Genomic DNA, 25,269 nt, shown 5'->3' on the forward strand with positions numbered 1-25,269 from the left:
AATTCTGAAAGCATATTCGGAGTGCGAGGCTACGACCATAAGACATCTGAAAGCGTCACTCTGCTTCGACTCTGAGAAGCAGCAGCTCCGCCGCCAGGGTGCACCTCACTAGTTGGGCAGCTAAACTTGAGAAGCTGGAGGTCGGTCGGGCATGTGCTGAGCGAGTTCGCTCTCCTGAAGCTCGTGGCCATGTCCGAGGGGATTCAGGGGAAGCTTTCACCTGGTGACTCCTGCAGCTAAACTACAGGAGAACTAGTGCACCACACGCTTGAATGCCAACTGAAGATGAGCGACTACGTCCTACGTGCTGTGCCTGTAAAATCCTGAACGGAAGAAGCAGTGTTCCAAGGTTTATCCAACGGGGAAAATGGCATCATGTAGGTTTGAGAGTTCAATGCACCCCGAACATAGAAAATCCAATACCTCAACAGTAACAGAAAGAGTGCGATAGTGATCAGATGATCCACCACCAGATGATCATAGACGCAAAAAAGGGGAAAAGAAAATGACAAAAAAAAACTTGGTAGTCTATAGACGCATCATCTTTCCATTTCACATCTCCAGCTTAACATAGTAACACCGACCACGCCAACATCAAGTGCCATTATGGCACTTTGGGCACAATGTTTCTACAAAAATCGACTATGATTCTCAAGAATAATGGCATCAGATTGGTGGACATCACTAACATTCCATACAGATTTTAAATCATTCATATACTAGTATTGATAATACCCGAATCAAAAACTTCCAGCCAGTGCCAGGACCACAAAATAAACTGGTGATATAAAACCAATCGGTACTGAACAAGTGTTTTAAGTTATTCCTTCTGCAGATGTCACAACTCTAGTAATGCGGCACTGACAGATAAGTTTCAAACGTGAATCTATGAATACATCTGCATAAATGTCATCGCAGGGCAATTCGATGCTGACCAGATGCTAGAAAGGCCAGCAAGACGAGAACACATCTACTCTGATAGGGTCGACTTCAGCTCTCCACTCTTCTCCATCTCGAGAATGATATCACAACCCCCTATCAGCTCTGACTTGTAGTACAGTTGAGGGAAAGTAGGCCAGTTCGAATATGTTTTCAAACCTTGCCTAACTTCCTCGTCAGATAAAATGTCAAAGGACCCAAAGCTGATCCCTTCCTTCTTCAACACATTCACGCAACGAGGAGCATCTGGGGTGCCCTTCATGAAAAGCATCACTGAGACTGAGGAAATTAGGGCCTTCAATCGGTCCTCCAGAGTTTCTTTTGGGATAACCCCTTTCTCAGACAGAACCTTCTTCAGCTCACCACTCTTGTGCATCTCCATCACTATGTCTGAACCGCCAACCAGTTCACCTTTTATGTACAGTTGAGGGTAACTAGGCCAGCTTGAGAGAACCTTTAGACCCTGTCTAACCTCATCATCTGAAAGAATGTCAAAACTTGAGAAAGGAATGTTCTCTTGCTTAAGAATGTGGACTAACTTCCCACTGAAACCACACTTAGGCTCCTCAGGCGAACCTTTGATAAAGACCATCACTGGGTTGGAATTAATAAGGCTTACCAGGCGAGCTTTCTGAGCATCAGTAAGCCCGATTGGTTCAGAAACTGCACCACCCTTTTCAGTTGCAGACTCAGGTTTCACTGCCTCTTCGTTTTTGCTTCCCTGTGGTTGGAGGGGAATATTGTGCTCCTCAAAAACATCCTTCAATTCACCACTGTCATGCATAGCAACAACAATATCACATCCACCAAGCAGCTCACTTTTGCAGTAGAGCTGAGGGAAAGTTGGCCAGTTGGAGAACTTCTTCATCCCTTCACGTACATCATTATCTGTAAGAATGTCAAAACTTCCAAATTCAACTCCTTCCTGCTTCAAAATGTCAACCACTTTACGGCTGAAACCGCACCTTGGTTGTTCAGGGGTTCCCTTCATAAATAAAAACACAGGACGAGAATTGACAAGCTGCTCCAACCGCTTATTCAATGCATCCTCCATGCTACCGGAGTGAGTGCTTTCAGCAGCAGAAGATCCATTTTGTTGCGCCATCTTTTGGACCTTTTCAAGTACAGCAGGCCCAGCCGCAACTCCAAGACTAGCAGGTACAGCGGACTCAGCAACACTGGCAGGCCCAGCTATTTTTGCAACCTTATTGGCCAGGCTGGCTGGGTTTGCACCCTCCAGAGTATCAACAGTTTTGCCTTCCTGCAGGCAGATAACGTATGCATGAGAACGGCCACCTCTTACAAAGAAAACATCATACAAAACATTCAAAGCAGTCAGTAACAAAGATTTAGCATTGCACAGAAGGAATTCCTGAAGTATCCTCCAGAAACATAATACAATCACTAACAGAAAAACAACATATTTGACAATGTTTCATGCAGTTTTAAATTGTAGCTTGCCACTATGCGGAAATAGTACACCAGACAACCAAATGAACGAGGCGGTTACCGCATAATAAATCACCTAATGTAACTTGCTTGCGGAGAACATCGTATGAGGTTAAGACCAACGAAAACACTTCATTCAGCACCACAAGAACTTGAATTGCTAAGAGCCTATATGCTACATCATCACACAGCACGCCTAACCCTAACCAAAAGATATTCTAAATTCACATGGAACCTTTAGCATAGAGTATAGAAAGTTCTGATGAACAGATTCTACAAAATCTTAGTGCTGGCAGACTCAAGTGAATATAGTGAAGCGCTGACAGAAAGTAAAGTTGTTATTCCGTATACAGGAAAGCATATTTCTGTTATAGACACAGATGGGTAAGGGTCCGAGGACTGGGAGCAGGTCTCGCCCTTCGCCAGCCGGCTAGGAGCTCTCCTCCCATGCCGCTAGTCAAGGCTCCAAGGTCTGGCTGAGAAGGTAGGAATAGACTACAGAACCTCTCTATTATTGCCCGATTCCAGAGGATAACACACTATCCCTTTAGGATGGCCTGACTTCGCTTCTAACATCTAGAATAAGAAATGTTACCCCCAATAAATGGAATCTATTCGAAAAGAAAGCAAACAAGATAACAAAATATTCTATTCTAAATTCAAACTAATCTCTAGCTTCCAAATACTGATGCACCATTGAATCCTGCATGAACAGTGCTTGGATGCTATGGTGCACATGAACAAGTGTACAGTGCTGCTACAGTGCTATTATAGTATCCACTACATAACAATTTCCTTTTTGCAAATAAAGTGGGAGACTTTAATCACCAGATATACTAAACCAATGCCACTGGTTTTAAAATGAGTAGTGAGAAGATTGAACAACAGCATCAGAACCGCTCGCCATATTAAAAGAGCACGCTTCACTTATTAAACATTATACTCATAATGCAATGGTTGAAGACAAGAGAATTCATGCAGTTATTCAACTTCAGTGAAGAAGACAAGTACCATGATCCTATCAGAATTCATTGTGCAAAAGGAAAAAGGTATACAAATAATGTAAAGAAGTGCAATGACAAGAAGCAAGAATGGATTATATTACTCGGTAATTGTAAATACCTTGCAGAAAACAAAATATGGGACCGCTGTCACTCCATATGCCCCTGATATTTCAGGTTGTTCTTCAGCTTCAACCTGACAGAAATCAACAGTGTAGCAAGAAACAAATAAGCAAACAATGTAGGGACATCTTAAATCTTGTTGACAGTCAATGAACCAAATTTACTGGATACACTAAGGGACAGAGAAGTAATGCCCAAAGCATAATGGCCACAACTGAGAAATATTGACAGGATCAATGAAGAAACAGACCAATAATGGATTCAACAATGTTTTGTGTTTATCTCTCGTAACTTAGTTCATAGCTCAAGAAACCAGGGCACATTAACCCCCCCCCCCCCCGGTTTCCCATTCCATTTAAAAAACATAAAGCGTAAAAGTACATTACAGCATCCACTTATCACTAAACGCACACCTGAAGCCACACATACCAGCACCCTTTGATCTATACAGCAAAAAAGGCAAAACACCAAAAGAACAAAAGCTGGGCTGTATTTTGGTTCATAGCTTAGTGGAAACAGCGAAAGGACGCAAGCGCAACAGGGATGTATTTGGCCAGTAAATCAACTGTGTACACACAGTAAGATAGCTTAACGCTCAACAGGGTGAACTTGCCTCATCTCAACATGATACTAAATAAACATGATGGCAAAATTATTAATCAAACAAGCAAGCAAGTGACTTCAAAATAGCTTTTGTACTAGTTAGCACCTAATAGATAGAACCTGTAATTTTATATTTTTACATAACATATCAAATCAAAAGAAGTATTAACTAGAACCACTAATCACAAATATCATTTGGCGCACAAGGGTAACACGCCACCTTGAAAGAAAAGATCCTCTCATTAGCACAATTTAATAAAAATTGGCAAAACAATGGAGAACACTAGCACGGAATGCCAAATTGCAAGCATCAGACACTCTGAATACTGGTTCACTGTCCCACACTCACCTACAATGGCTTAACTATGCAACCCCGCAATTTGAGTATTCCACAGAAATGAAAAGTGAGGGTAGTACATTTCTCAACAGCAACCAATGAGGAGGTTACAGTAAGTTCAAAACTATCCTGTGACTGTGAGCAGATAATTGAGAGACAGATGTAAGTTCAATTTTAATATATTTTCACGAACTATTTCAGCGACAGAATTGAGTTCACTGCTCTAGAATATTAAGGTCTCACTTTGTGCCTTTGAATCGAATCAGTAATATATCCGGAGTCACTAACAAATTTGCCAAACCAACAGGGTGGAAACATTCACAGCACAACAAAATCACACACGAAAAAACCTATCTTCTCCGCGTTAGCACACCAAAACCCCAACCGCGAATCCAATCAATACGCTGCCCCCGACGAACCCATCCATCGGCGCCCGAACCGACCCAAATCTACCGCGATCGGTTCGGGACGGAGGCCGGGATGCTAAGGCACAGCGGCGGCACGTACCCGGAGGAAGGCCGCGTGGGGGAAGTCGACGGCGAGGTGAGCGAAGACCTCGTCCATCTGCTTGGACGCCTCGCACCAGTCGGCCCAGAAGTGCACCGCCGCCGCCCGCGCGCCGGACAACTCCGCCTCCAGCTCCGCCCTCGACTCCACCACCCTCACCGCCCCGCCGCTCGCCATCGCCCGCTCCCCCCCTTTCGCGCGGCAGCAGATCGAGAAGAGACGAGATGTGGTGGTGGCGGTGGTGAGGAGCAGGAGGAGACGACGACTCCGGAATTCCGGATGTGGGAGGGGTTGCGGCCTGGGGTTTGCCTCCGCTTTTCGGCCTGTGGATGTGGGTTCGCTGTTCGGCCCACGATCGGGTGGGCCGAACAGCGAGCCGGGTGGCCCGTTTAGGCCTGCTCGGCACGGGCTGTGCCCTTTGTGTGCTGGGCGCACTTGGAGGAGCTTTTTTATTTTTATATTTCGAAAATAAAAAAGATACTTCGCCCCTAAAAAATTACAGAATTGGACTATTATCGCTCACTGGGGTTTGGTTCTTTTGTGCCGTTTGCTGGGTAGAGCTGGATCAGCCCGTGCTTTTTGTGTCGGTTCAAGCACGGCATGGCACGACCCAATTCAGTCTAAGCCCAACTCGGCACGAGTATTGATGGGTCGGATTAGCCCAGCACGATGTATGGGCCAGTCGGGCTATGATATGGGACCCAATGGACGGCCTGGCTCGAATAAAAAAATGGGATGTGCCTGGACCGTTCTGGTACGAAAAAAGCCCGAGGTATGGTGGCCCAGTTCATCGGGCCTGAGTCCAGCTGAAGGTGGCTTGGGCCAATCCGGCCCGACATGAAGAGTTCCTCGGACCATCCTAGCACGGCCCGGAAGGCTCGAGGCCCGAAGGGGCCGGGCCGGGCTGGCCCGACCCGGCCCAAGTCCCACCTCTATTGATGGGTCGCACGGATCAATGATGCTATTCAAGAACACTGCGTTATCTTCCTGATGCAAATGAGAGGCCGTCGTTTCCATGGCTTCCTAATGACACAATCATCTTGCTGAGATCCAACTTGGCAACTCTTCTTCCTTTGGAGCTTCTCCAATCTCGTCTGCCTTTCTCATCTAGATTGCAACAAAAAAAAAACTTAGAGCTTCTTTTATCTCTCAAACTATCCTAAAAAAGCAAACAGATTACACTGTCAGACAGTAAATCGATGATGATGGTGTTGTAACGATGTTTGTGACCACCATCCGCGAAATCTTACGACTGACATGAATCTGCCTGACCTCATTTCGTTGGATAAATACGGTTAGGCTAACCAGTTTCAGAATGGTTAGTTCATTCGAACGGCTGAAAAGTTGTTGCATACTCGGATAGCCAGATGTGTGATATCAAAACCAGACAGCTCTCTGTTTGGACGTCCGGTACGCAAATTTCCTGTGTAGGTGTAGCCCTCCTGAGATTGTTATCCTACAAAACAAACCATCCCTTAATCAGCTTACAGCATTGCACACTGTCCCAGCTTTCCTGAAATGCTACCAACTTGTCTCTACTATCCTCTAGCCTCGTTTAGCATACAGCACAATACACAGTTCAGTTCATAAAACCAAAATTTGTAGAAATGTGGCATCAGAAAGTGTCTCAGGCAAAACAGCATTTGTATAGCCAGATAACGTAGTTCCGAAACATTGCACCATGAACACAGCTGCATTTGAAATAAAAGAGGAGAGCGTACATGTTTACCAAACCCATTCGAATACAGCTCTGCCTGTTAACTGAATGTCACGGTATCTGGCGGATAGGCAGGTTAACAAAAGATACGAGACATTACATCACAAGCAACAGGCAAGCACCGAAGCAAACTACAGTGTCAGCGTCTATCATCACTGTTCCCAATATTGTCAAGCGAGCTTATTTACAGCTGCTTTAGCAAATTTATACAGCGTCTCTGGCAGACTCCTCCCATATCTGACGATGGCGAGCTTACCCAAGGTATCTCCCTAACCTTCAGCAGTGTAGAAAGGAAGCGACTTCAGTGGCATCACCTTCTCCTGCAACAAAAGGATGTGCTGTGAGTGAATTCAAATCTATGTCTCATCAAAAGCGAATTGGAACAGCGTGCTTCTGAAGCTAACTCAGAGTTCTCCACAAGTTCAGAAGAGGAATGAAGCCCAGTGGAACAGTTCTCGAGCACCTCGGGACTCTTCAGCCAAGCTTTGTGAGCTTCAATGGCCTTCAGCTTAAAGCGAAACATCTGCAAGTGCCAACATCGACCCAATTTTCAGGTACACCGTATTTGATTTACACAAAAATAACATAAAGCAAGTTCGCTGAAAGAAAAAGTAGGTAGATAACTTCTTTTTTTAGATAATGGAATCAAAATCCCAGCCTTCTGCGTGAATTCATCCGGCTCCAAAAAGTAGGTAGATAACTAGAAAGGAGAAACAAAGTGTTGCAAACCTCCGATAAAGAAATAGTTGGCTTTTCAAGTTCATCTCCCTCAACATGGATTCCTGTTCCCTGGCATTCTGGGCAAAGGATGGATGTTCAGTAAGCTAGGTTCCCTGTATTGCAGTTCAGCAAGGTAGCAATATCCTTCCCAGGAAGCATTGGTCGGCCACAAATATCACAAACTTTCTCAGCTGCAATGCGCTTCTGCTTCCTCGACTCTCTCCTCATAGACTTGCTGGATAAGAGACCGACTTGAATATTGCTTGAGGTACCTGTTGGGGAACCAGTCACAATAGCTTGGCTATCTCCATGTGGAGAGCTGCTCTGACCATTAGACTCTTCTGAAGATGCCTCTTGATCAGAAAATGACTTCTTCCTCCGCTTTCCACGATGCCCAACATCATCAATTACAAAGAAAGATCCAGCAGAGATAGGAGGGTCCTGATCATCAGAAGACAACTTCCTACCCAAATCATGTGTATAAGAGAAGTTGACTATGGCAAAACCAGATTGTCCATAAGTGCTACACCTGTCAGAGCCTTCTTGTCCTACCCAAGCACACCGGATCTTGGAAGTCTTCTTGCAACTCTGGCTAGCTTCACAGATCCTGTATGCGATATTTCCGTACCCCAAAAGATGCACAGGCAAGTTCAAAACCACATCATTTATCAATACACCAGGAATAACAAGAGGACCATCAGTTCCACTGTTGTTTGACAGCACACTATCTTCAGAGACAGCATCAATTCTACCATTAGCACGGCCTTTGGCACCACCATGTGTACCTTTCACGCCATTACAGGAGCTTGAACCATCTCTCAACTTCGATGTCACCTCGGCATCATTCCCTGCCAACTCAGGTTGTGGAACCAGAGCCAACTCTGGTGTTCTGCGAACTCGAGTCCAGCAAGAGCGGATCCTTCTCTCGTGAGTTGTTGAAGAAGAGCACGCCATCGTTGAATGGCCACGGCATGGGCCCGAACAGCGTGACCTTGGCCTCGGCGTACCGCCGTGAGTGCAGGTTCCCCTTGACGTGGTCGAACAGCACGTTGTCGCTGAAGCACTCTGTGAGGCAGATGGTGCAGAAGAAGATGACACGCTTCCCCACGCGCCGGAGCTCCACGTAGGTGCCCCCGTTCTGCCGCACCTCCCGGAGCGTGGCCTTCACGGCAATCTCACTGATGTCCACAGGGCCATTCCTTTGCACCACCAGCTCCTTCCCCACCATGGCGAAATCCTCAGATCACTACCGAAGCAAGTCTCTCGATTTCTACTTCTTATGCTCACAAATACCTCAAAGCTCCCTCCAAAACTACCACTCTACTCTTCTCCTCTTCTTATAATTCTCTGAAATTACAACCAAAACTCAACGCTCCAAGCCCTAGATTACAAACCTAACAACAAGCTAACGGAGGCCAGAGCGGACCTCGACCTCCCCACCCATTTTTCAAGCTCTGTATTTAAGGAAAAAAAAATCTTCCCCACCCATTTTTCAAGCTCTGTATTTAAGGGGGAAAAAATCTATTTTTCGTCCATTTACTATTATTGCGGTTAATTTTCGTCCGTCAATTTCAATATCAGAAATTTTTATCCTTAAATTTTTAAAACTGTTTAGGATTCGTCCATAGTCCACTTTTGAGTAGTTTTACATAAGTAACGTGTATGACTAGGATTCCACGTGACCTGAATATGCTGTGTCAGTCACCCATTCGTCTCTGTCTCTCTCTGTCAGTCCGGCATAACAACATAGCACAACACAAATCGCTGACTGGATGATCCTTGATGATTGGATACCGGCATAGCACAACACAATCGCCAGCGACGTGCCAAGAAGGGATGGCTGGGGTCCCTAATCCTCAACCGAGGTAGTGGCGTGGTGGTTAACAGATCAGAGTGACATTGTGACGGTCGTGGTGGTGGACAGAGCAGGGCAGAGGGTGGCTGCTCGGGTGGGGCAAAGCCGGGGCAAATGGGCGCACACACAAGCACACAAGGGTCTTCAGAGGGCTACCTGGGCGGTCGATGGCAGCGGTGGTGCAGACCTGGCGACGGTGAGCTCCTTAAAGTTCCTCTGACCAAGAAGTCACCACAGTTGGCTTCAAGATGACCTGGAGTCGGTTCCACCGCAAGTAATCGACTGGGGTCGTGCGAGGCAGTCGAGCGACAACGAGCCTGATTTGTTGAAACAGGGAAGGCTGTCGTGGGCAACCTCCCACGGCGAGTCGCAGCGGTAACCTGCGGTTCGAGCGCCTTCCTAGGGTCATAGTGATGGTGTCAGCATGGGAATTGGCCGATGATGGCTTGTAGCGACAGCATGACAACGAGCGACGATGGTGGAAGTAGGATAACGACGACGACTCGCGACTGAAACTGGTGCTTGGGGAAGCTCCATGGATCCTGATAAAGGTGCATGCAAGATGGATTGATTGGAGACGCCTAAGATCGATGGGCTGTCAGAGAGGGAGGGGCGAAGCAGGGCGTCGGTGTCAGGGACAATTGGCTAAGTCTAGCTAAAATTTAGCACAATAGATGGTGAGGGAGGGGAGGTGGTGCTCACATAGAAGAAAGAACGGGGATTGGCTCACCAGGTTGCGAGAATCGTCACGCATGGTGGCGGCGGTTTCTGTCAGAGCAGAGGAAGAAGATGACACATGACTTCAGTGGCTTGCACTCCACCGCGGATGGCTAAAATGGATCCCCAGGAAGGTATAGAATACATTCCTGTCATCTTCATTGGCCGGTGATGGCTTTGTAGCGACGACGTGATGATGAGTGGCAGTGGTGGAAGCAGGACAACGATGATGGCTCACCTCAGCGGCTTGCGACTGAAATTGGTTGACATGTGGGCCCTAATGCGGGAGAGGTAAGTCAACATGGTCAGGCTGCACGGGATGCAAGTTAGCAACACCACATGTGAAATATCACTCGAAAATAGGTCGATGGACGAGTTGGGGATGAAAGATTTCTGGTATTGAATTTGAAAGACAAAAATTAAACCGCAACGATAGTTGAGGGATGAAAATAGATTTTTTTTCTTTTTTAATGGGACTGGCAATTTTAAGAAAATCACTTCTCCTTTCTTTACAACAAATGTATAATACTGATTATATTTACAAGAGATCTTGTATTTTAACGAAGAAAGTTTTATTCAAAGATGAAATAATATTGCGACATGTGCATAGCGTAGGGATGCAAGTGAGTACCTAAGAGTATTCTCAACCATATTCTTTTCATTTCGTTCCCTTCCTGATTTCACTCCCCGTTCTTATTTTTTTATTTTCTCTAATCTTCAACAGCTTTCTCTTAAAGAGATTCGTGAAGGAAAATGGGAGGGAATACTGTTCCAGAGAGAATAGCTTTGGGAATCCTTTCGTGACGGGAAACATGAGGAAAAACCGTTGAAGCGCTGAAGGGAACGAAAATCTCTTCGTGAAGAGATTCTCGTCCGCGAAGAGAATCCATCGGAGATGCTCTAATAAGTAGTTTTGTGTCACCATTTAGTTTAATTTTTTCTTAACTTAATTAGGTGAAAGTGAATGTTTTATTTATTTATTTTTTGAATTTTGGATTGACATAATGACCCAAAAGTTTAAAACTTGCATCTTTAATCAAGCGGGTACAACCATTACATGGAAAAAAAAGAGAGAAGAAAACAAAGAAAGCCATACATACGACATGTTTTTTTCCACATCTCTAGCTACATTCTCACATTTGTATCCATTCTATCAACAATGAGACTGAAAGCGCATGCGAGGAACTCAACCCACGCCACAAGCTCCATATCGATTCTCGTATCTCTATATACCAAAACGTATCAGGAGATACAAACACTAAACTCGTGCGCACATCAAATACGGGCGGCAAGAAACCTAGCAGAGGACATGTCAAGGTGTTTGTGCATAAACTATTTTCGACGAAGCAGAGGTTTTCAAAAGAGACAAATGCAACAAGGTCCCAACAAGATCGGAGATCATCGGAGACAAGAATTTTCGCCACCATAAATTTGTTTGGAAGGGACGGGCATGAGCAACGAATAATCAAAAAATGAAGCCAATAAACACACATAAAATTCCTAACAAAAAAAAAATGATCGCTAGAAAAGTTTTTTTTTCAACGCTCCAACCAGAAATTCACATGACTGCGTCTGGTGCCGATTTCAATCAGGGCTGATAAAACCAAGCATCACACGCCTTGTCGTCCCTCATCAGTGAAAAGAAAGTGACAGAAAATGACAGTTCTTTTGCATGTTCGCTGTTTTGCTTTTCTGTGCCAGGAGGTTGCTCCTGCATTTCCAGAAAGAGATTTTCTCAATATCAACAAAATTTAACTCTACAATGGTGAACTGTCCTGTGGATATGCTTTAGGCTTATTCTGATACCAAATTACCAATTTGCGAATGGACACTTGACCTGTGCAACCATCACCGACGTGACACCCAACCAGAAAGGACATACTGTGAACAAGAACAGTGGTATTTTCCAATTTATATATATTTTTGGTAGTGAGCTGATTTTCTAAAAGGAAAAAAACAATGTGCGTGTCCACAACATACCATAGAAACTGAGGAGCAATAAAAAAATAAAACTGCCAACAACCAGCACATGAATCATGAAGTGTCGGTGCCTTCGTTGAGCACCCGAACAATCATCATTTGACAGAAAATTGAACACAAGTAACTGATAGGAAAGTGCTGATGACATGGTCCATTTCATATGGCATATGATCTCCAACCTGGAGCATCCTAAACCAGAGATATTTCCCAATCATGGCATAACAATCGAGCCAAGATGTAAGTGTACATAACACGTGTATTACAGTTTATTCAAAGCTGAGCTCTGCTCTGAAAAAGCAAAAATGGGGCATCAGGAAGGCATGTGGTGCTGGGCCGAATGAGAGTAACAGAAAAACGGAGCGCTTGAAAAAAAAAAAGGATACTTCTATGGGAATGTTGACGCAGCTTCAACAGCTGGCTCAGCATTCCCATTATCCTCTTCAGGCTCACCATCCTTCTGCTCCACAAAGTCATATTCATATTCATTCTCCGAAAGATGCTCCTCTGCACTTCTACCAAAGATGAATGGTCTTCTACCCATCGTTGTGAAAGGCATTAGCCCAAATGCACGGGCGGTTTTTATCTCTCTTGCAACCTTACGCTGAGCTTTTGCACTTATACGAGTCTGAGAAGCAGATCAGTAAGTCAAAAACCATGGCAAACGGATACATCAATACAGAATTACAAGTGCAAGCGCGAGGCAGCCTCTAAAGGTAATATAGTTAAACAAGAAGGCAAATGAAACACAACACTGACAATCGATAAAGAGAGATGATGGTGTGCATGGTTTTTTTAACTGCATATGCTGTGATATTTTATTTTAGAATCAAGTCATTGAAAAGATCCACATCCAACAAGAGAATCTCAGCACAGCAGCAGCAGCAAAGTTTTGTCTTTCATAATAAAGCATGAGAGGATACAATAATGCATTAATGGACAATTGCAATCAAACTCTGCCCTGCTCTCAATTTGCACGTTAGCAACTATCTAACAGAAAAGGTTCTGATTTTCGATTATAAAGCAGGAATATCTTCCTAACAGAGTTCCTCATCACATACAGGAGAAGGAACATTTACCTGGCTTCTCTTGATGATAATCCCGGCTTCTGTAAGAAAGTTGGAAAGGAATCTAACATTCTGCAAGTAACAGTTCCGACTATTAAAAAAATTGCAACCGGAAGATACATGTGAGCTGTAGCCGGAATATGGGAATTAATCAAGCAGATCAAAGATAGAACCTTTGGAACAAAGAAAATATCCTCCATCCAAAGAGACACCTAAATGTAATTTAACATGAGTAGGCTAACAACTAACATGTAGCCCACTATAACAAAGTATCTAAAATTTACTAAATTAAAATATAATAAGTAGCCCAATGAGAAAAAAGATATCAGAATAGCAGAGCTTTAGGGCTAACTCTGATTGTTATTTAATCATGTTCTGTTCATACAAACACATATTAAATTGTAGGGTGGGAAAGTAAATTGCATGTTAACATCATCTAGGCTATGAATTCCTCTAATTACAAAAAAGCACTGTTTTGGGCTCAGCATCGACTCATTGTGTTCCTGCACTAGTGCAAACATCCAGGATTCACAAAAGCGGCACATTACTCAAAATCCACAATTCAATATTAAATAAAAACTGTAGTCAATTTACTTAGGTGGCCAAGCAGCTGAACTCACCCTAAAATCGGCCTTCCTCAAAACCTCCTTTGTAGTTGTTTCAAACTGTGGTCTAGGAGGGTTCTTTGCGGCTGCAGGTCTTGTAAGGTCAAGGTCCTACACTCATTAGAGTAGAATAAATCTGGCATTAGAAAAGCAATCCAACAAGGGCGGGTCATTGAATAAAGTAATAAATGAAGAAAGTTGGAAATTACACAGAGTACTATAAAAAGTAATTCCACCACTATCTGGTAGTTTTAAATTGTTTTGAAAATAGTGGATTCTAGAAGCGATTTTTGTTTTCATTTGACAAACATCTGCCTAGTAAAACATAAATAATCACTGTACATACTCCAGGACAGCACAAACACTTCTAGCCACACAATTACCCACTGCATTACTGAATGCTTACACTGGATAGAGAAAACCTCAAGACTGCAAAAGATTATATGTCTTGAGTAATTTGACAATGCATCAATGAACCAAACTCCCTCTTACCCGAACGTTATAAGTTGAACCTCGCCTAAACTGCACGTCCGGCCTGAATTCAAACTCCTCCTCGTCCCAATCGTCCTCCTCATCACTAACTTGGAAGTTGTGGGCCGCATTACCCAACATCTCACTCATGCCATCGTTCAAAGAATCAAAACCGCCCATGGACCCGGAGCTGCTCCTGTCGCTGAACCCACCGAAACCGCCCATGGACCCGGAGCTGCTCCTGTTGCCGAACCCACCCATCCCAGAGCCCATGCCATATCTTCGACCGGCATTCCCAACCCTATCGAGCTTCGCGTAGAGCGACCCCTCGTCCAGGCCCTTGTTCCCAAACAGGCGCTGTTCGAATTCGTCCATGGTCTCTCCATCCCCTGCGCAGCAATCAAACCAAATAAGCATATCAACAGCAGCCTAATTGAGAGACCATTCTAGCATCAATTCTTCATTCTTAAAACATTACACCTGAAGTCACTGGAAAGTGGTGGTTTCAGCACAGCACGAAAGCTAGACAACTCATTTGCACCAGACCTAGATCTCTACGGCCATTCGATTCGATTTTCGTTACAACCGAATGGAGAAGCGGCAAGCAGGCATGAGAACTGTGCGCGTCACGCGGCACGAGGGCGTAGGAGACACTGCATATAGGGCTAGGGTCTAGGGAGAGGCGGGTTCAGAGAAGGACGGGGAGGAGGTGAAGGTGGGGGTTGCTCACCAGACTGGAAGGAGCGATGGAAGGTGCCGGCGCCGGCTGCCGCGGCACTCGGCGGGTGGGAAGGTACGGCGCGGCGGAGCGAGGTAACGCGCCGTGGGAGAGACCGCCTCAGCGCCGAGCTCGCCATCGCGCTCGGTGATGGCTCGTCGGCGCCGCCGCAACCCCGAGACCAGTGGGAGGAGCGGGAGATTAGGGGGTTTCGTTCCTTTTGCGTTTCGGACCTTGTGGATGACTCCTTTTGTGCTTATGGACCAGAATTTTTTTATAAATAATATTAATTTGATAAAAAATTGTAAAAATATTATATATTTTCAGAAAATTTAAAAAATAGTACTCGTCGACAGTCGCAATTGATTTGCCGATATAGTACCTTTTGCAACTATATATTAAATTAATATTATTTAAAAAACTCAATGGACACATGTTCACGTGTGGCTATTTTAAGGATTGTGCTATTTTACGGGCGCATGTTGTTACAATAACTCGTATTTGTTTTAGAATTTTTTTTTCCTTCACAACTCTTTTTTAGAAAGTTTTCCAAAAAGTTATCAATACAAGTTATTAAGATAAGTTTTCTGAATAAGTTTTTCAAAAAGGTTAACGAGAAAAGTTATTCATAAAAGTTTTGAGAAAAAAATACTCAAAAAAGTTTTCAAAAAAAATTCCAAAAATGAAAAATGCCGCTGTCAGGGGGGCGGTGTGAGCAAAGCAATGCGCACGAGTGAAAAAGAATTTCTGGCTATTTCAGTGATTTTTCATTGCGATGATCAGCTGGTACATCCTAATCTTTTTTAACCAACTTATTGGATCTGTAGATAGGACTCGGAACCAGGGCTCCAAAATGCGGGCGAGGACTGAATATCGAGCCCCAACAGGCCAACACATTCTTCGAATATCGCAAATATCGATCAAATTTTGTAGAATTCGGTTGAAATTCACATTTTTTGAATTTTTAAAATTTGAATTCAAATTCGATCGGTTTTCGTCTGTATTCGGAATGTGGTGGTGCTTGCATCGATCGATAAGTGTTGAATATTGCACATTTCATTTGCATTTGCATTTGCATTTGCGAACTGTTACGTCCTGAAATCCGTAATTGTGTGTTTTAATCCTAAAACATTTAATTTCAGCTTCATGTTCCAGTTTGGGTCAATGGAGCATCTCACTTTGAATCAATGAGGTGGGAGAAGGAAAAACTAAGAGAAATAAAAGAGCTAGAAGCAAGTCTGGACTTTCCTCTAGGTAAATGGGGCCCACATGGGTGGAAAATATCTCTCTATAGGTGGGCAACAACACTCTCTCTCCCCCTGAAAAGCTTGCCCATACGTACTACTCACCCACTCCACCAGATAAGGCTTTTTGAGGAAGTAAGTTGGAGTTGGCTGTCTCTCACTCTCTCTCTTAGGCTCCCTTTTTCCCCTTTGGATCCCTACCTCTGGGAGCAAGATCAAGGTACGTATGTGGTACTCACGTGACCACCAGCTCAAGGACTACTCGTCCATCCAATTCATTTTCAGTTTCCCCGAAGGAATTCGAGCTGGTTCTGAACTTGTTTGGTGTTCTTTGGGTGAAGCAAGGAAGCAGCAGTTTTTCCTCTCTTCTCCAAGCCATTTTCCGTCGTTTCCTCCTTCAACTGGCGGTCACCAATCTCAGCAAAGGACCTTGGGTGAGTCTGCTAGGCTCCCATGGCAAGTATGCTCATTTTTGGTTTGGATAGATCTTGAATCTGGAACTAGGGTTGCAAAGTTCTTCAGTCTGAGAACAAATGAGGATTTATGTGGATTTAAGTTAGGAATCATGTTGCTAGACGGTTGAGCAAAGTCTAGACCCTGTACACCCTTCTAGGCATTTTTACCTTTGATTTAGAGAGACTCCCAGGTTAGTTTAGCCTAGTTTTTCCCTTCGTAATAGCTGCTATTCTGGAGCTGCACGAGGCTGATTTTACTGTAGCGCCCAAGTACTGTTTACCCGAGAACCCCCGGATACTGTTCACCCGAGCACAGTTCACCCCGAGCACCCGAGCACGGTTCACCCCCGAGCACTCCCGGGTGTTCACCCGAGCACTCCCGGTACTGTTCACCCGAGCACCCCGGTACTGTTCATCCCCCGGGTACTGTTCATCCCCTGGGTACTGTTCACCTAGCACTCCCGAATACTGTTCACCGAGCACCCCGGTACTGTTCACCCGAGCACCCCCGGGTACTGTTTATCCCGAGTACCCGCGAGTACTGTTCATCCCGGGCACCCGAGCACGGTTTATCAGGCTTTCTTGATAGCTGATAGCTTGTAAAATTCATAGTTAATTCGTACGAACTCCAAACTTTATGAGACCACTTGGAAAATTCTGGTTTGGATAGTGTGATCTGGGAAAAGTATTGTCATGTATTGTGAAGCATATTTTTCTTATATGGTCGCATTTCATATATGCTCATTACATTGCACGCGTTGCTCTCTATAGTGAACGCCGATCCGTCGATCCCGGAGGCCGTGGGCGATCGTGAGGCGTCCCACCTTTCTGATCCAGGGCAGCAAGGCAAGCATCGTTCATATTGCACCGTGTCTACTTGAAAATTTAATATGTTATCTACGCTTATGTATACATTGCATGTGTCGGGTACTGAGTTGGGTAGAACCTATGCCGATGCATTATCCCATTTCGGTCACGTGTCATGTGTTGTTCTTAGGAGCCTAGTGGTGTCATCGAGGTCTAATTTTAGTTCGCTATGCTTAGTGGTACTTAGGCTTTCCGGTAGAAGTCGACGACGGTGTCCACCGTTGTCGCGAGCCTAGGACTTATTACTTGTTCACACTTATGGTTGTGTTGATGATGAGTCGGTTTGGTGAGTGGTGAGTTGAGATGAGGTGTGGGCGGTGTTAGGGGTGTCATCTGCTCACGAGGAGTCCTCAGGCAGTTCGGGGAGGGAACCCGGACACCGTAGACCGCTTGCACCGGTTAAGCACCGATCATCGGTGTAGTCGGCTTTAGCACATACCTTACTCACCACATGCTGATATAATGGTAGGCGAGCTGATTACCTTCGCAGACGTGGTCATGTGGGCCTCGTCATAGACGGTGTGAGTCCGGTTTGAGTCCGGGCTTTTAGCGGTATTAGTTTGCTCGGGGAGTAGTTCTAATACCGCCTCGCCGAGCTATGGTTGATCCACATGGTTGGGCCTGGTTGGGAAAGGTTGTCACGGGTACCCCCTTGTGTGCATCTTAGCGGGTGGCACAAGCCGTATGGTCCCTGTGTCGTGTGGGTCCAGGAGTATCCCCTGCAGGGTGTATAATCAGTTCGAACTGCCGCGCTCTCGGTCATGAGCATCGCTATCGCTTATCTCCACCGAGCGACCATGTCTTGGTCGTAGAGTTTCGATGCGGGTTGTGGCATGGTTGGATTGGGTTGGTTTGGTCGGTATGTGGTTGGTGGTTTGGTGGGAATGGTTTGCTTTTATACACTTGGTGTTCATATATCTGTTCTGATCAGTTGGTTGGCAGGGTTTGAGTCGGTGGTTGTTTAAGTCAGTTGCTTACACCTAGAGTCTAGGTTGCTTACTGCTTAATGAACTTAAACATGTCTTAATCCTTGCTACAGCTTCAAATGCATGATCCTTGGAGTCGAGAATATATATACTCATATTGTGTAAGTCTTGCTAGTACCTTCGTACTAAGGGGTGCTGCCCTTAAGTTGCTTTCAGGTTCGCAGGGTGGCGAGGAAGAGGCAGTGTTCGGCTACTTTGTGCCTGCCGATCAGGGTGGCGGGCAGGAGTAGCACCTTCTACTCCGAACTCCGGCGCTTTTGGTATGGAGCCTAAGGGCATACGGCTCCATACTCTTTTGTTGTATAGGTTTTTCTTCCGCTGCATAGTTATCGTTGTTCCTCTTTTGTTGTAAATTGTGGAAGCAGTTGCATGTTTAATAATGGTAATCCAGTTTAATTATTTGCTCTCTATTAAACTGTGTTGTGATATTTGAGTTGGAAGGCATGTGTTCCGATCCTGGGCACAAAACACGTGCCGGGACTACCGGAATGGTATTCTGGTTAATCATCGAGGTTGTGATTATGAATAATGATCCTCCTGATGATTAATTAGAATACTATTTGGACGGTTCCTCACACGAACCCTGCTCGGAACATTGAAATTTGACAGGAAACAGTAGTAAAGTTCTTATGGGAAAAAATTGTGTGCTTGAGACCAAGCACTAGCTTTGTAATGCAACTTCGGTACGACACGAGTCACTCTTGGACTTTGACGGTGGGCATATTCATTGCCATCTCTCTCGTATTTTTGAGCTAAGTTGCATATTTCTCTAGTATAAATTGTAGAATACAAGAATTTATCCGCGATGATATGATATCGCTAACTCCATATTGACTAATGACGTGTTCATGGTAGAGTTTCAAGTAAAACATAAAATGGGCGTATATAATTTAGCATGTCCGAGAATCCTCACGGGTAAGGATAATTTAGCGTCTGAATAGCGTTTATTTGGTAAAAACAAATGTAAAGGTTGGAGAAGCCCTAGAGAAGTATTGCCTCTGACCATATTATACATATGCTAGCCCAAAAATTATTCAACTTGAGTTACACAGTATTGTTGTTCCCTTATGATACCGATTCACTATCCGACTCGACTCATAATCAATTTTTGATATGATCATATATATATATATATATATATATATATATATATATATATATATATATATATATATATATATATATATCGTTTTGTATAACACATGGTCTCCAATACATATATTTGATTACTATTTTCTATTACAATATATTTATAAAATTTATTAAAATTTTGATAATGAAAATATTTTTTAAAACAAATGATTTTAATGTTTACAAATCAATACATATGATTTTAATGTTTACAAATCAATACATATGATTTTAAGGTTTTCGAACTAAATATTTTTATAGTTATTATTAGTCAAAATTTTGAAAGTTTGATTAAATATTTTTTAAAATAAAATGTATTTATGACTGGAGGGCTATATCGCAAGCAAAGAACTCAAGAAATGTTTGAGACGCAAACCAGATGCATGTCGCTGTTACCGACTGGTTTGTAGCCGAGCTGGCACGACTTCTGTGTCTGCAACTACGGGTCACGGTTTAAGTCTCTGGAATTATCAGGAGCCTGATCTTATCATCATTGCTCGAATGCTAAGACCACTTTTAATGCTTTTTAGATATTAATTAGATGTTTATCTAAATAAATAATAATAATACGGCAATCAATTTAAAAAAGGGAAACCTTGTTTCGAGGAAATCCTAAATAACTGTAAGATAATTAAAAAAAATTCTCTTCTTTTAGATATCACCTAATAAATAAGATATTAGAAATGGCCTAAGGCAAAAAGAAACAAAAGCTATGTGGGGTGGCGGCCTACGTAGTTCATTCCCTCTCCGCCACGACTCAGGCAGCTATGGCGGCGGCGGCGGCAATACTTGAACTGGAGCCGTCGCACGAGCGAGCGGGCCGCATCATCGAAGACATCGTGCAGCTGGAGAGGAGGATCTTCCCGAAGCACGAGTCGCTGGCGCGATCCCTCCACGACGAGCTCAAGCGCCGGAACTCGGGCCTGGTCTACTCGACGTTCAGCGCCGGCGGCGACGATGTCGTCTGGTACGCCATGTACACCTAAACCACCTCCCTCTGCGCCACCATCACCAAGCTCTCCGGTGAGAACGCACACGTATTTCGCTCTCTCCTCTCTGGTCTCTTCCCTGAAGCTCTCAGCTCAAACCGTGCCCAAAACTGCTGCAACTTTGGATGCAGTGAAGGAGTCAAGGAGAGCTGCAGGCGGCAGGGCCACGGCGAGGCGCTGCTGAATGCCGCCGTGGAGCGGTGCTGGAGGCAGAGGGTCCAGCAGGTGTCCCTCCACGTCGACCCGGCGAAGACGGCCCGCCGTCGCGCTGTACCGGAAGGCCGGGTTCCAGGTCGACGCCACCGTCGAGGGCTGCTACTCGTCGCAGAGGAGCGCCTACCGGATGTACATGGATCTGTAGGAATCAAGAGGCCGCCAAAGCTCATCCTCGTTGCGAGAGAATTGAGCTTTGCTTTGCCAATGGCAATGGCGGTGTTAACTGAACATAGACATGGATACTGTTTCGAAATCTAACTCGGATTTGGATATTTCATTCCGCAAATAAAATAAAATTTAAACACGTAAAATACAATTTGAAATCGAACACGAATGTTAAAATCCTGACTCAGCTTTAGATTATTCTATTTAGAAAAAAATTAGACACTGGTGTTTAGGGAACAACTGGCCACTTATGATCGGGCAGCAGCACTGAGCCATTGATGCTTCTCACATTGGGGATGAAACACTCTGATGCGTTCTCTAGTTTCAAATTCCAAGATCCGTACTAACGATCCGTAGAGGATTTCGCAAGAATTTCACAGGATCAATTCAATCCCCGCTGGAATCTCGAAACGATTCTCGCATTTCGGACCTGGCCTATAATGACTGTATAGTTTCAGCAGTTAAACCTGTAGATATCGCTCAAAATGTCAGATAATTCAGTTCTGAAATGCTGGCTTACCAGTTTCTACTGGAAGGACAAGCATGCAGCTTCACGTAACAGAAACATGAGATAGTCACAAACAGCACTGCCTCCATTTGGGGCAAGCATAAGTTCTCTATTAACAGAGCCATGCCAGGTATGTACAAAGTGGCTGGGTATGATTAAGGATGCATGCAGGCACTAGATAAGTTCTAAAGCACGGCTGAACGGCTTGCGATCCGAGACCAGTTCAGGCACTTCCAATAGCTCGAGTAAAGCATGGAAATGGAGAACATGGGGGGATAAGATTAATTGGAATTGGGCACTGGCTGAAGGTCTCCGAAAGGAGGCGTTGCAGTCATTTTATCTGGGAATCATAAACACTGAAGATGACATCTGGAACAATCAGAGGCAGCTTGCTTATGTACATGAACAGCCGTCTGAGGTTCTCGCTTGACACCGTCTCCATATCGACCACATCTTGGTCCTCGACATAGATCCACAAGTCACCAGGGCAAGTCTTCTTCAAGTTGTCACGGCAGAATGGGCAGGACTGTGATCTTGAATTCCTGCGACAAAGCAATAATATTGTCAAAGCATGGTATCTGGAACACAAACAATGTCAGTTCTAGGTAATAATTATAGCGCAACCCCGGAACCGGGAATTCAGTGACTTGATCCAAGGTGAGCTAACAGAACAGGCGCAGTGGCCAAAAGAATACAGACAAACCGCAACTATCATAGGAACACCTAGTACACATTAGTGCGAATGATGTTGTTCAGGTACAGTTCTAATATACAGGAACAATAAATTGCAGACATCCGCTATCCAGTGGCTGCTAACATATGAAGCTACTATGATCAGCAGGACCACATGTTTAATTAGTCAAATTGTTAGCTGAAGTGAACAAAAAAAAGTACACTGCTTTCATAGCCTGGAAACAATGAACTGCAAAGTGAGTGTCTGGTCTACACAGAAGATGAATAAGCATGTTCATGGACTGGACCAGAAAGAAAAGTCAATACTTGGTAGAACGCCACACTCAGGTTTCTTTGCAATAAAGAATGGCAGAACATAGTTACAAATATTTTCCAGGTAGCTAAGCACTACATTATGCATACTTACTGGCTACTGCAGTTGCATACTTTCTGATGCTTGTTTCATTTTCAGAATGATGCAGACAATGGGATAGCATATAAATAAATAGAATTATGCTTCACGAAGTACTATGATCTCCTCTGTTTAGCTATTGGACATTCATAACAAGTGTTTCTTTGCAAGAGGTTAATCTTGTGCATAAGCCCATAAGCATGGAGGGGCTAAATCTGTTTACAAGCACATAAGTTGGTGGAAAGAACCGGAAAGATAGGTTTAAGCTTATTTACAAAGTCACAATTATCAGCAACACATGTTTAGCAGGCCCTTTAGCTTCCATGACTCTCAAGATATATACTTGGAGGAACAATATAGACAGCTTCATCAAACTAAAATTTGTTAATCAATAATCATAACTAGAGCCTACACCAGAGAAGGTTGCACAGAAGTGAAATTAAGGGCAATTGAGGATGTAACACAATGTAGTCACGCGAAACACATGGGCACAAACTGGAATTTCGTGCATACCAGTCCTGGTAACATCCGAGGCACATAGCATGGGTGCAGTTAGGCAACACAACTTTGCTGTTCATCTCCATGCAAATCCCGCACTCTTCTTCCCTCTCGACATCAATATCAGATAAGTTGCTTCGGTCGTCTTCATCTCTCCTCCTGTACCTCTCCATGCACACGGCCTTTTGCTTCTTGTCCTCCACATCAGTGATCCCCTTTTGCAGTTGCAGCAACGAAGGAAATATCACAGCTGCTCATGCCAACAATACAACGATTCTGATCAATAAAACAGTACAAAAGGATACATAATGAGGTAAAGTTATAAGAATATCATGTACCATAGAACTCTTTGATGCTGGCTTTCCTCTCATGAGTCGACATGGTCGTTGTTCCATCAACATAAACCTGCACAATGAGCTACAAATTCAGCAGGACATCTCCGCAATGTAAGCACCGAACCAAGAACCATGCGGCAAAACCCACCACAGACCTTGTATATGAGGATTCTCAGCAGACCAAGAGCCCCGGCGAGGCTGCAGTCCGTCCACTGCACAAGGAAGAGGAATATATGCGCCACGGGGCTGTACGACAGGCGCATCTGCAGGCATGCGCCATCGTAGTCCGGAGGAAATTCAGATGCCCTGCTCATCCAAAAAAAAAAAACTAGCATCACTTAGTAGATCACATGCACTCAGAGAGGAGACAACCTTCGCCTAAACTACACTACCTTCTCCTCCCCTTTTCCTATAAGCAAATACTATAATTTAGAACGCTGAAACACATGGGAAGCAGTGTTTTTTAACATGCTAAATACATGCGATCCGCTCCCGATCTACCGCCGCTTCGCCGCTCGTGCGCGCGCGGATAACGCATTGAACAACCGCACCGCCCCCCGCGATGAATCCCACCAAACGCACGAGTCGAACCGGATGCGTGATCGATCAACCCATCACCCTCCAAGGCCGCGCATTGGCGCAGCCCGGCAGCAGCCGCTGCAGCACGAGGCGGCGTCCCAGCCCCACCAAAACCTCAAGCACCGCCTCCACCAAGGAATCAGACACGGAGACGAGAACGACACGGGCCGCGGCGTCCAAGTGAACTGGAGCGGAATCGGGATGGGGATGTGCGCCGGGATTGGGGGTGTGAGTAGGAGGCGGGCGAGAGAGTCTTACAGAGTGTTGGCGTGCTGGATGTCAGCTTCGAGCAGCTTGATGGAGTCCCTGTACGCCTTCCGCATCCTCCTCCGCCGCCCTTCTCATCCAAGTGCCCGGCCCCGGCAACCCCCTCCTCCGTCCGTCCCTCGCCGCGACGAAGAAATCTCCCGAACCTGGCCGGCCGCCTGGCTAAGACGCTGGCGTGGGGGTCGGGGCTCGCGATTGCAATTGGGTGGAAGGTGAGGAGGGGTCTGGGTCTCGGGCGCCGCGCGGAGGGGTGGGGTGGTGTGGGGTGGGTGGCGTGGGGGAGTGGTGGGCTTTGATGGGGAGGAGAGACGACGAGGGGACGGGGCGGGGCGCGAGTGTGCGTGCCGGGGCGCGCAGGCAGGCAGGCAGACAGGGGGAGCAGAGCACGCCGCGTGTGCCCGCGGCGGGCGTGGCCACGTCGGGATGCGTGAGATCCCCGTGGGTCTGTCTGGGCGCCTGCGTCTGCCGGCCCCGCTGGCCTCGTTTTCCTCTCTCTCGGGTGGGTAACTGGTGACAGCTGCCGGGTAAAAGTTTTCCGTGGAAAGCAGCCGTGTACCGACGACGGAATAACGTGAGGTGGTGAAGTTGATTTGTTGCGGACTTGTGATACAACAAGCGGAAGGTTTGGCAGAAATTGCCAGGGGCTTCTTTTGAAGGATCCGTATCCTCTAATTTTGTTCGAGTAAAATCAGAGATGCTACAGTACATGACTTTGCTAGCTTGATGAGTGCTACAGTACTAGCGCTAAAGTGAAAAACTGCACAGACATTGTAACTTTCACGCGAATTACTGTAGCATCTCTGACTTTGCCCGAGCAAAATTAGAGAATGCGTGTCTTCTTTTGAAACATGGTAATTTGGAGGATCCGTATTGTATCGTAATTGGATTACATCCAGAAGTTGCTGAACCAAACAACATCTTAATGTTATTATCCTGTGTAAGTTATTATTTGGAATGCATAAACTTTTCGTAAGTTTGGAGCCCACGAGACTTCTTTTTCTACGGCTATTTTACATACAACGCAACACCAGAATTGTCACTGTACTTTACCAAAAGAATTTGAAATGTTATAGCATAGCACGAAGATTGTACGGTAACCAACACACTTTAATTGATCGATTAGTGGAGCATGCTAGTAT

The 25,269-nt window shown here is 45.0% G+C and overlaps 4 protein-coding genes across 5 annotated transcripts; 1 reads left to right on the top strand and 3 right to left on the bottom strand.

Moving 5' to 3' along the window:
- Nucleotides 1–695: 695 nt before the first annotated feature.
- Nucleotides 696–8,819, bottom strand: LOC133907326 (monothiol glutaredoxin-S11-like). Its single transcript, XM_062349342.1, is given in 6 exon segments — nucleotides 696–2,200; nucleotides 3,511–3,585; nucleotides 4,960–5,098; nucleotides 7,081–7,199; nucleotides 7,406–8,279; nucleotides 8,281–8,819. Coding segments are annotated over 6 exon segments (2,781 nt in total). The 5' UTR covers nucleotides 8,625–8,819; the 3' UTR covers nucleotides 696–970.
- Nucleotides 8,820–12,058: 3,239 nt separating this feature from the next.
- LOC133907943 (uncharacterized) lies at nucleotides 12,059–15,043 on the bottom strand. Its single transcript, XM_062350076.1, has 5 exons — nucleotides 14,819–15,043; nucleotides 14,110–14,477; nucleotides 13,633–13,728; nucleotides 13,025–13,084; nucleotides 12,059–12,573 (listed from the first exon to the last, which is right to left on the bottom strand). Exons 1-5 carry the CDS (start codon nucleotides 14,943–14,945, stop codon nucleotides 12,334–12,336), a joined length of 891 nt encoding a protein of 296 aa, XP_062206060.1. The 5' UTR covers nucleotides 14,946–15,043; the 3' UTR covers nucleotides 12,059–12,333.
- Nucleotides 15,044–20,173: 5,130 nt separating this feature from the next.
- Nucleotides 20,174–20,966, top strand: LOC133907565 (uncharacterized). Of its 2 annotated transcripts, none has more exons than XR_009907982.1 (2): nucleotides 20,174–20,512; nucleotides 20,610–20,966. XR_009907982.1 is itself a non-coding variant. In XM_062349629.1 (2 exons), the coding sequence occupies exons 1-2, from the start codon at nucleotides 20,257–20,259 to the stop codon at nucleotides 20,950–20,952; spliced, it is 543 nt and encodes a 180-aa protein (XP_062205613.1). In that variant the 5' UTR covers nucleotides 20,174–20,256; the 3' UTR covers nucleotides 20,953–20,966. The 2 variants fall into 2 exon arrangements, 1 of the variants encoding a protein (XP_062205613.1); XM_062349629.1 differs by having other exon boundaries at nucleotides 20,174–20,456.
- A 465-nt stretch (nucleotides 20,967–21,431) lies between these two features.
- Nucleotides 21,432–24,518, bottom strand: LOC133907566 (E3 ubiquitin-protein ligase AIRP2-like). The gene is made up of 5 exons (XM_062349630.1): nucleotides 24,122–24,518; nucleotides 23,440–23,590; nucleotides 23,288–23,354; nucleotides 22,965–23,199; nucleotides 21,432–21,909 (listed from the first exon to the last, which is right to left on the bottom strand). Exons 1-5 carry the CDS (start codon nucleotides 24,184–24,186, stop codon nucleotides 21,699–21,701), a joined length of 729 nt encoding a protein of 242 aa, XP_062205614.1. The 5' UTR covers nucleotides 24,187–24,518; the 3' UTR covers nucleotides 21,432–21,698.
- Between the last annotated feature and the right edge of the window lie 751 nt (nucleotides 24,519–25,269).

The sequence above is a fragment of the Phragmites australis genome, chromosome 24 (genome assembly GCF_958298935.1).
Source record: "Phragmites australis chromosome 24, lpPhrAust1.1, whole genome shotgun sequence".
Classification (NCBI taxonomy): Eukaryota; Viridiplantae; Streptophyta; class Magnoliopsida; order Poales; family Poaceae; genus Phragmites; species Phragmites australis.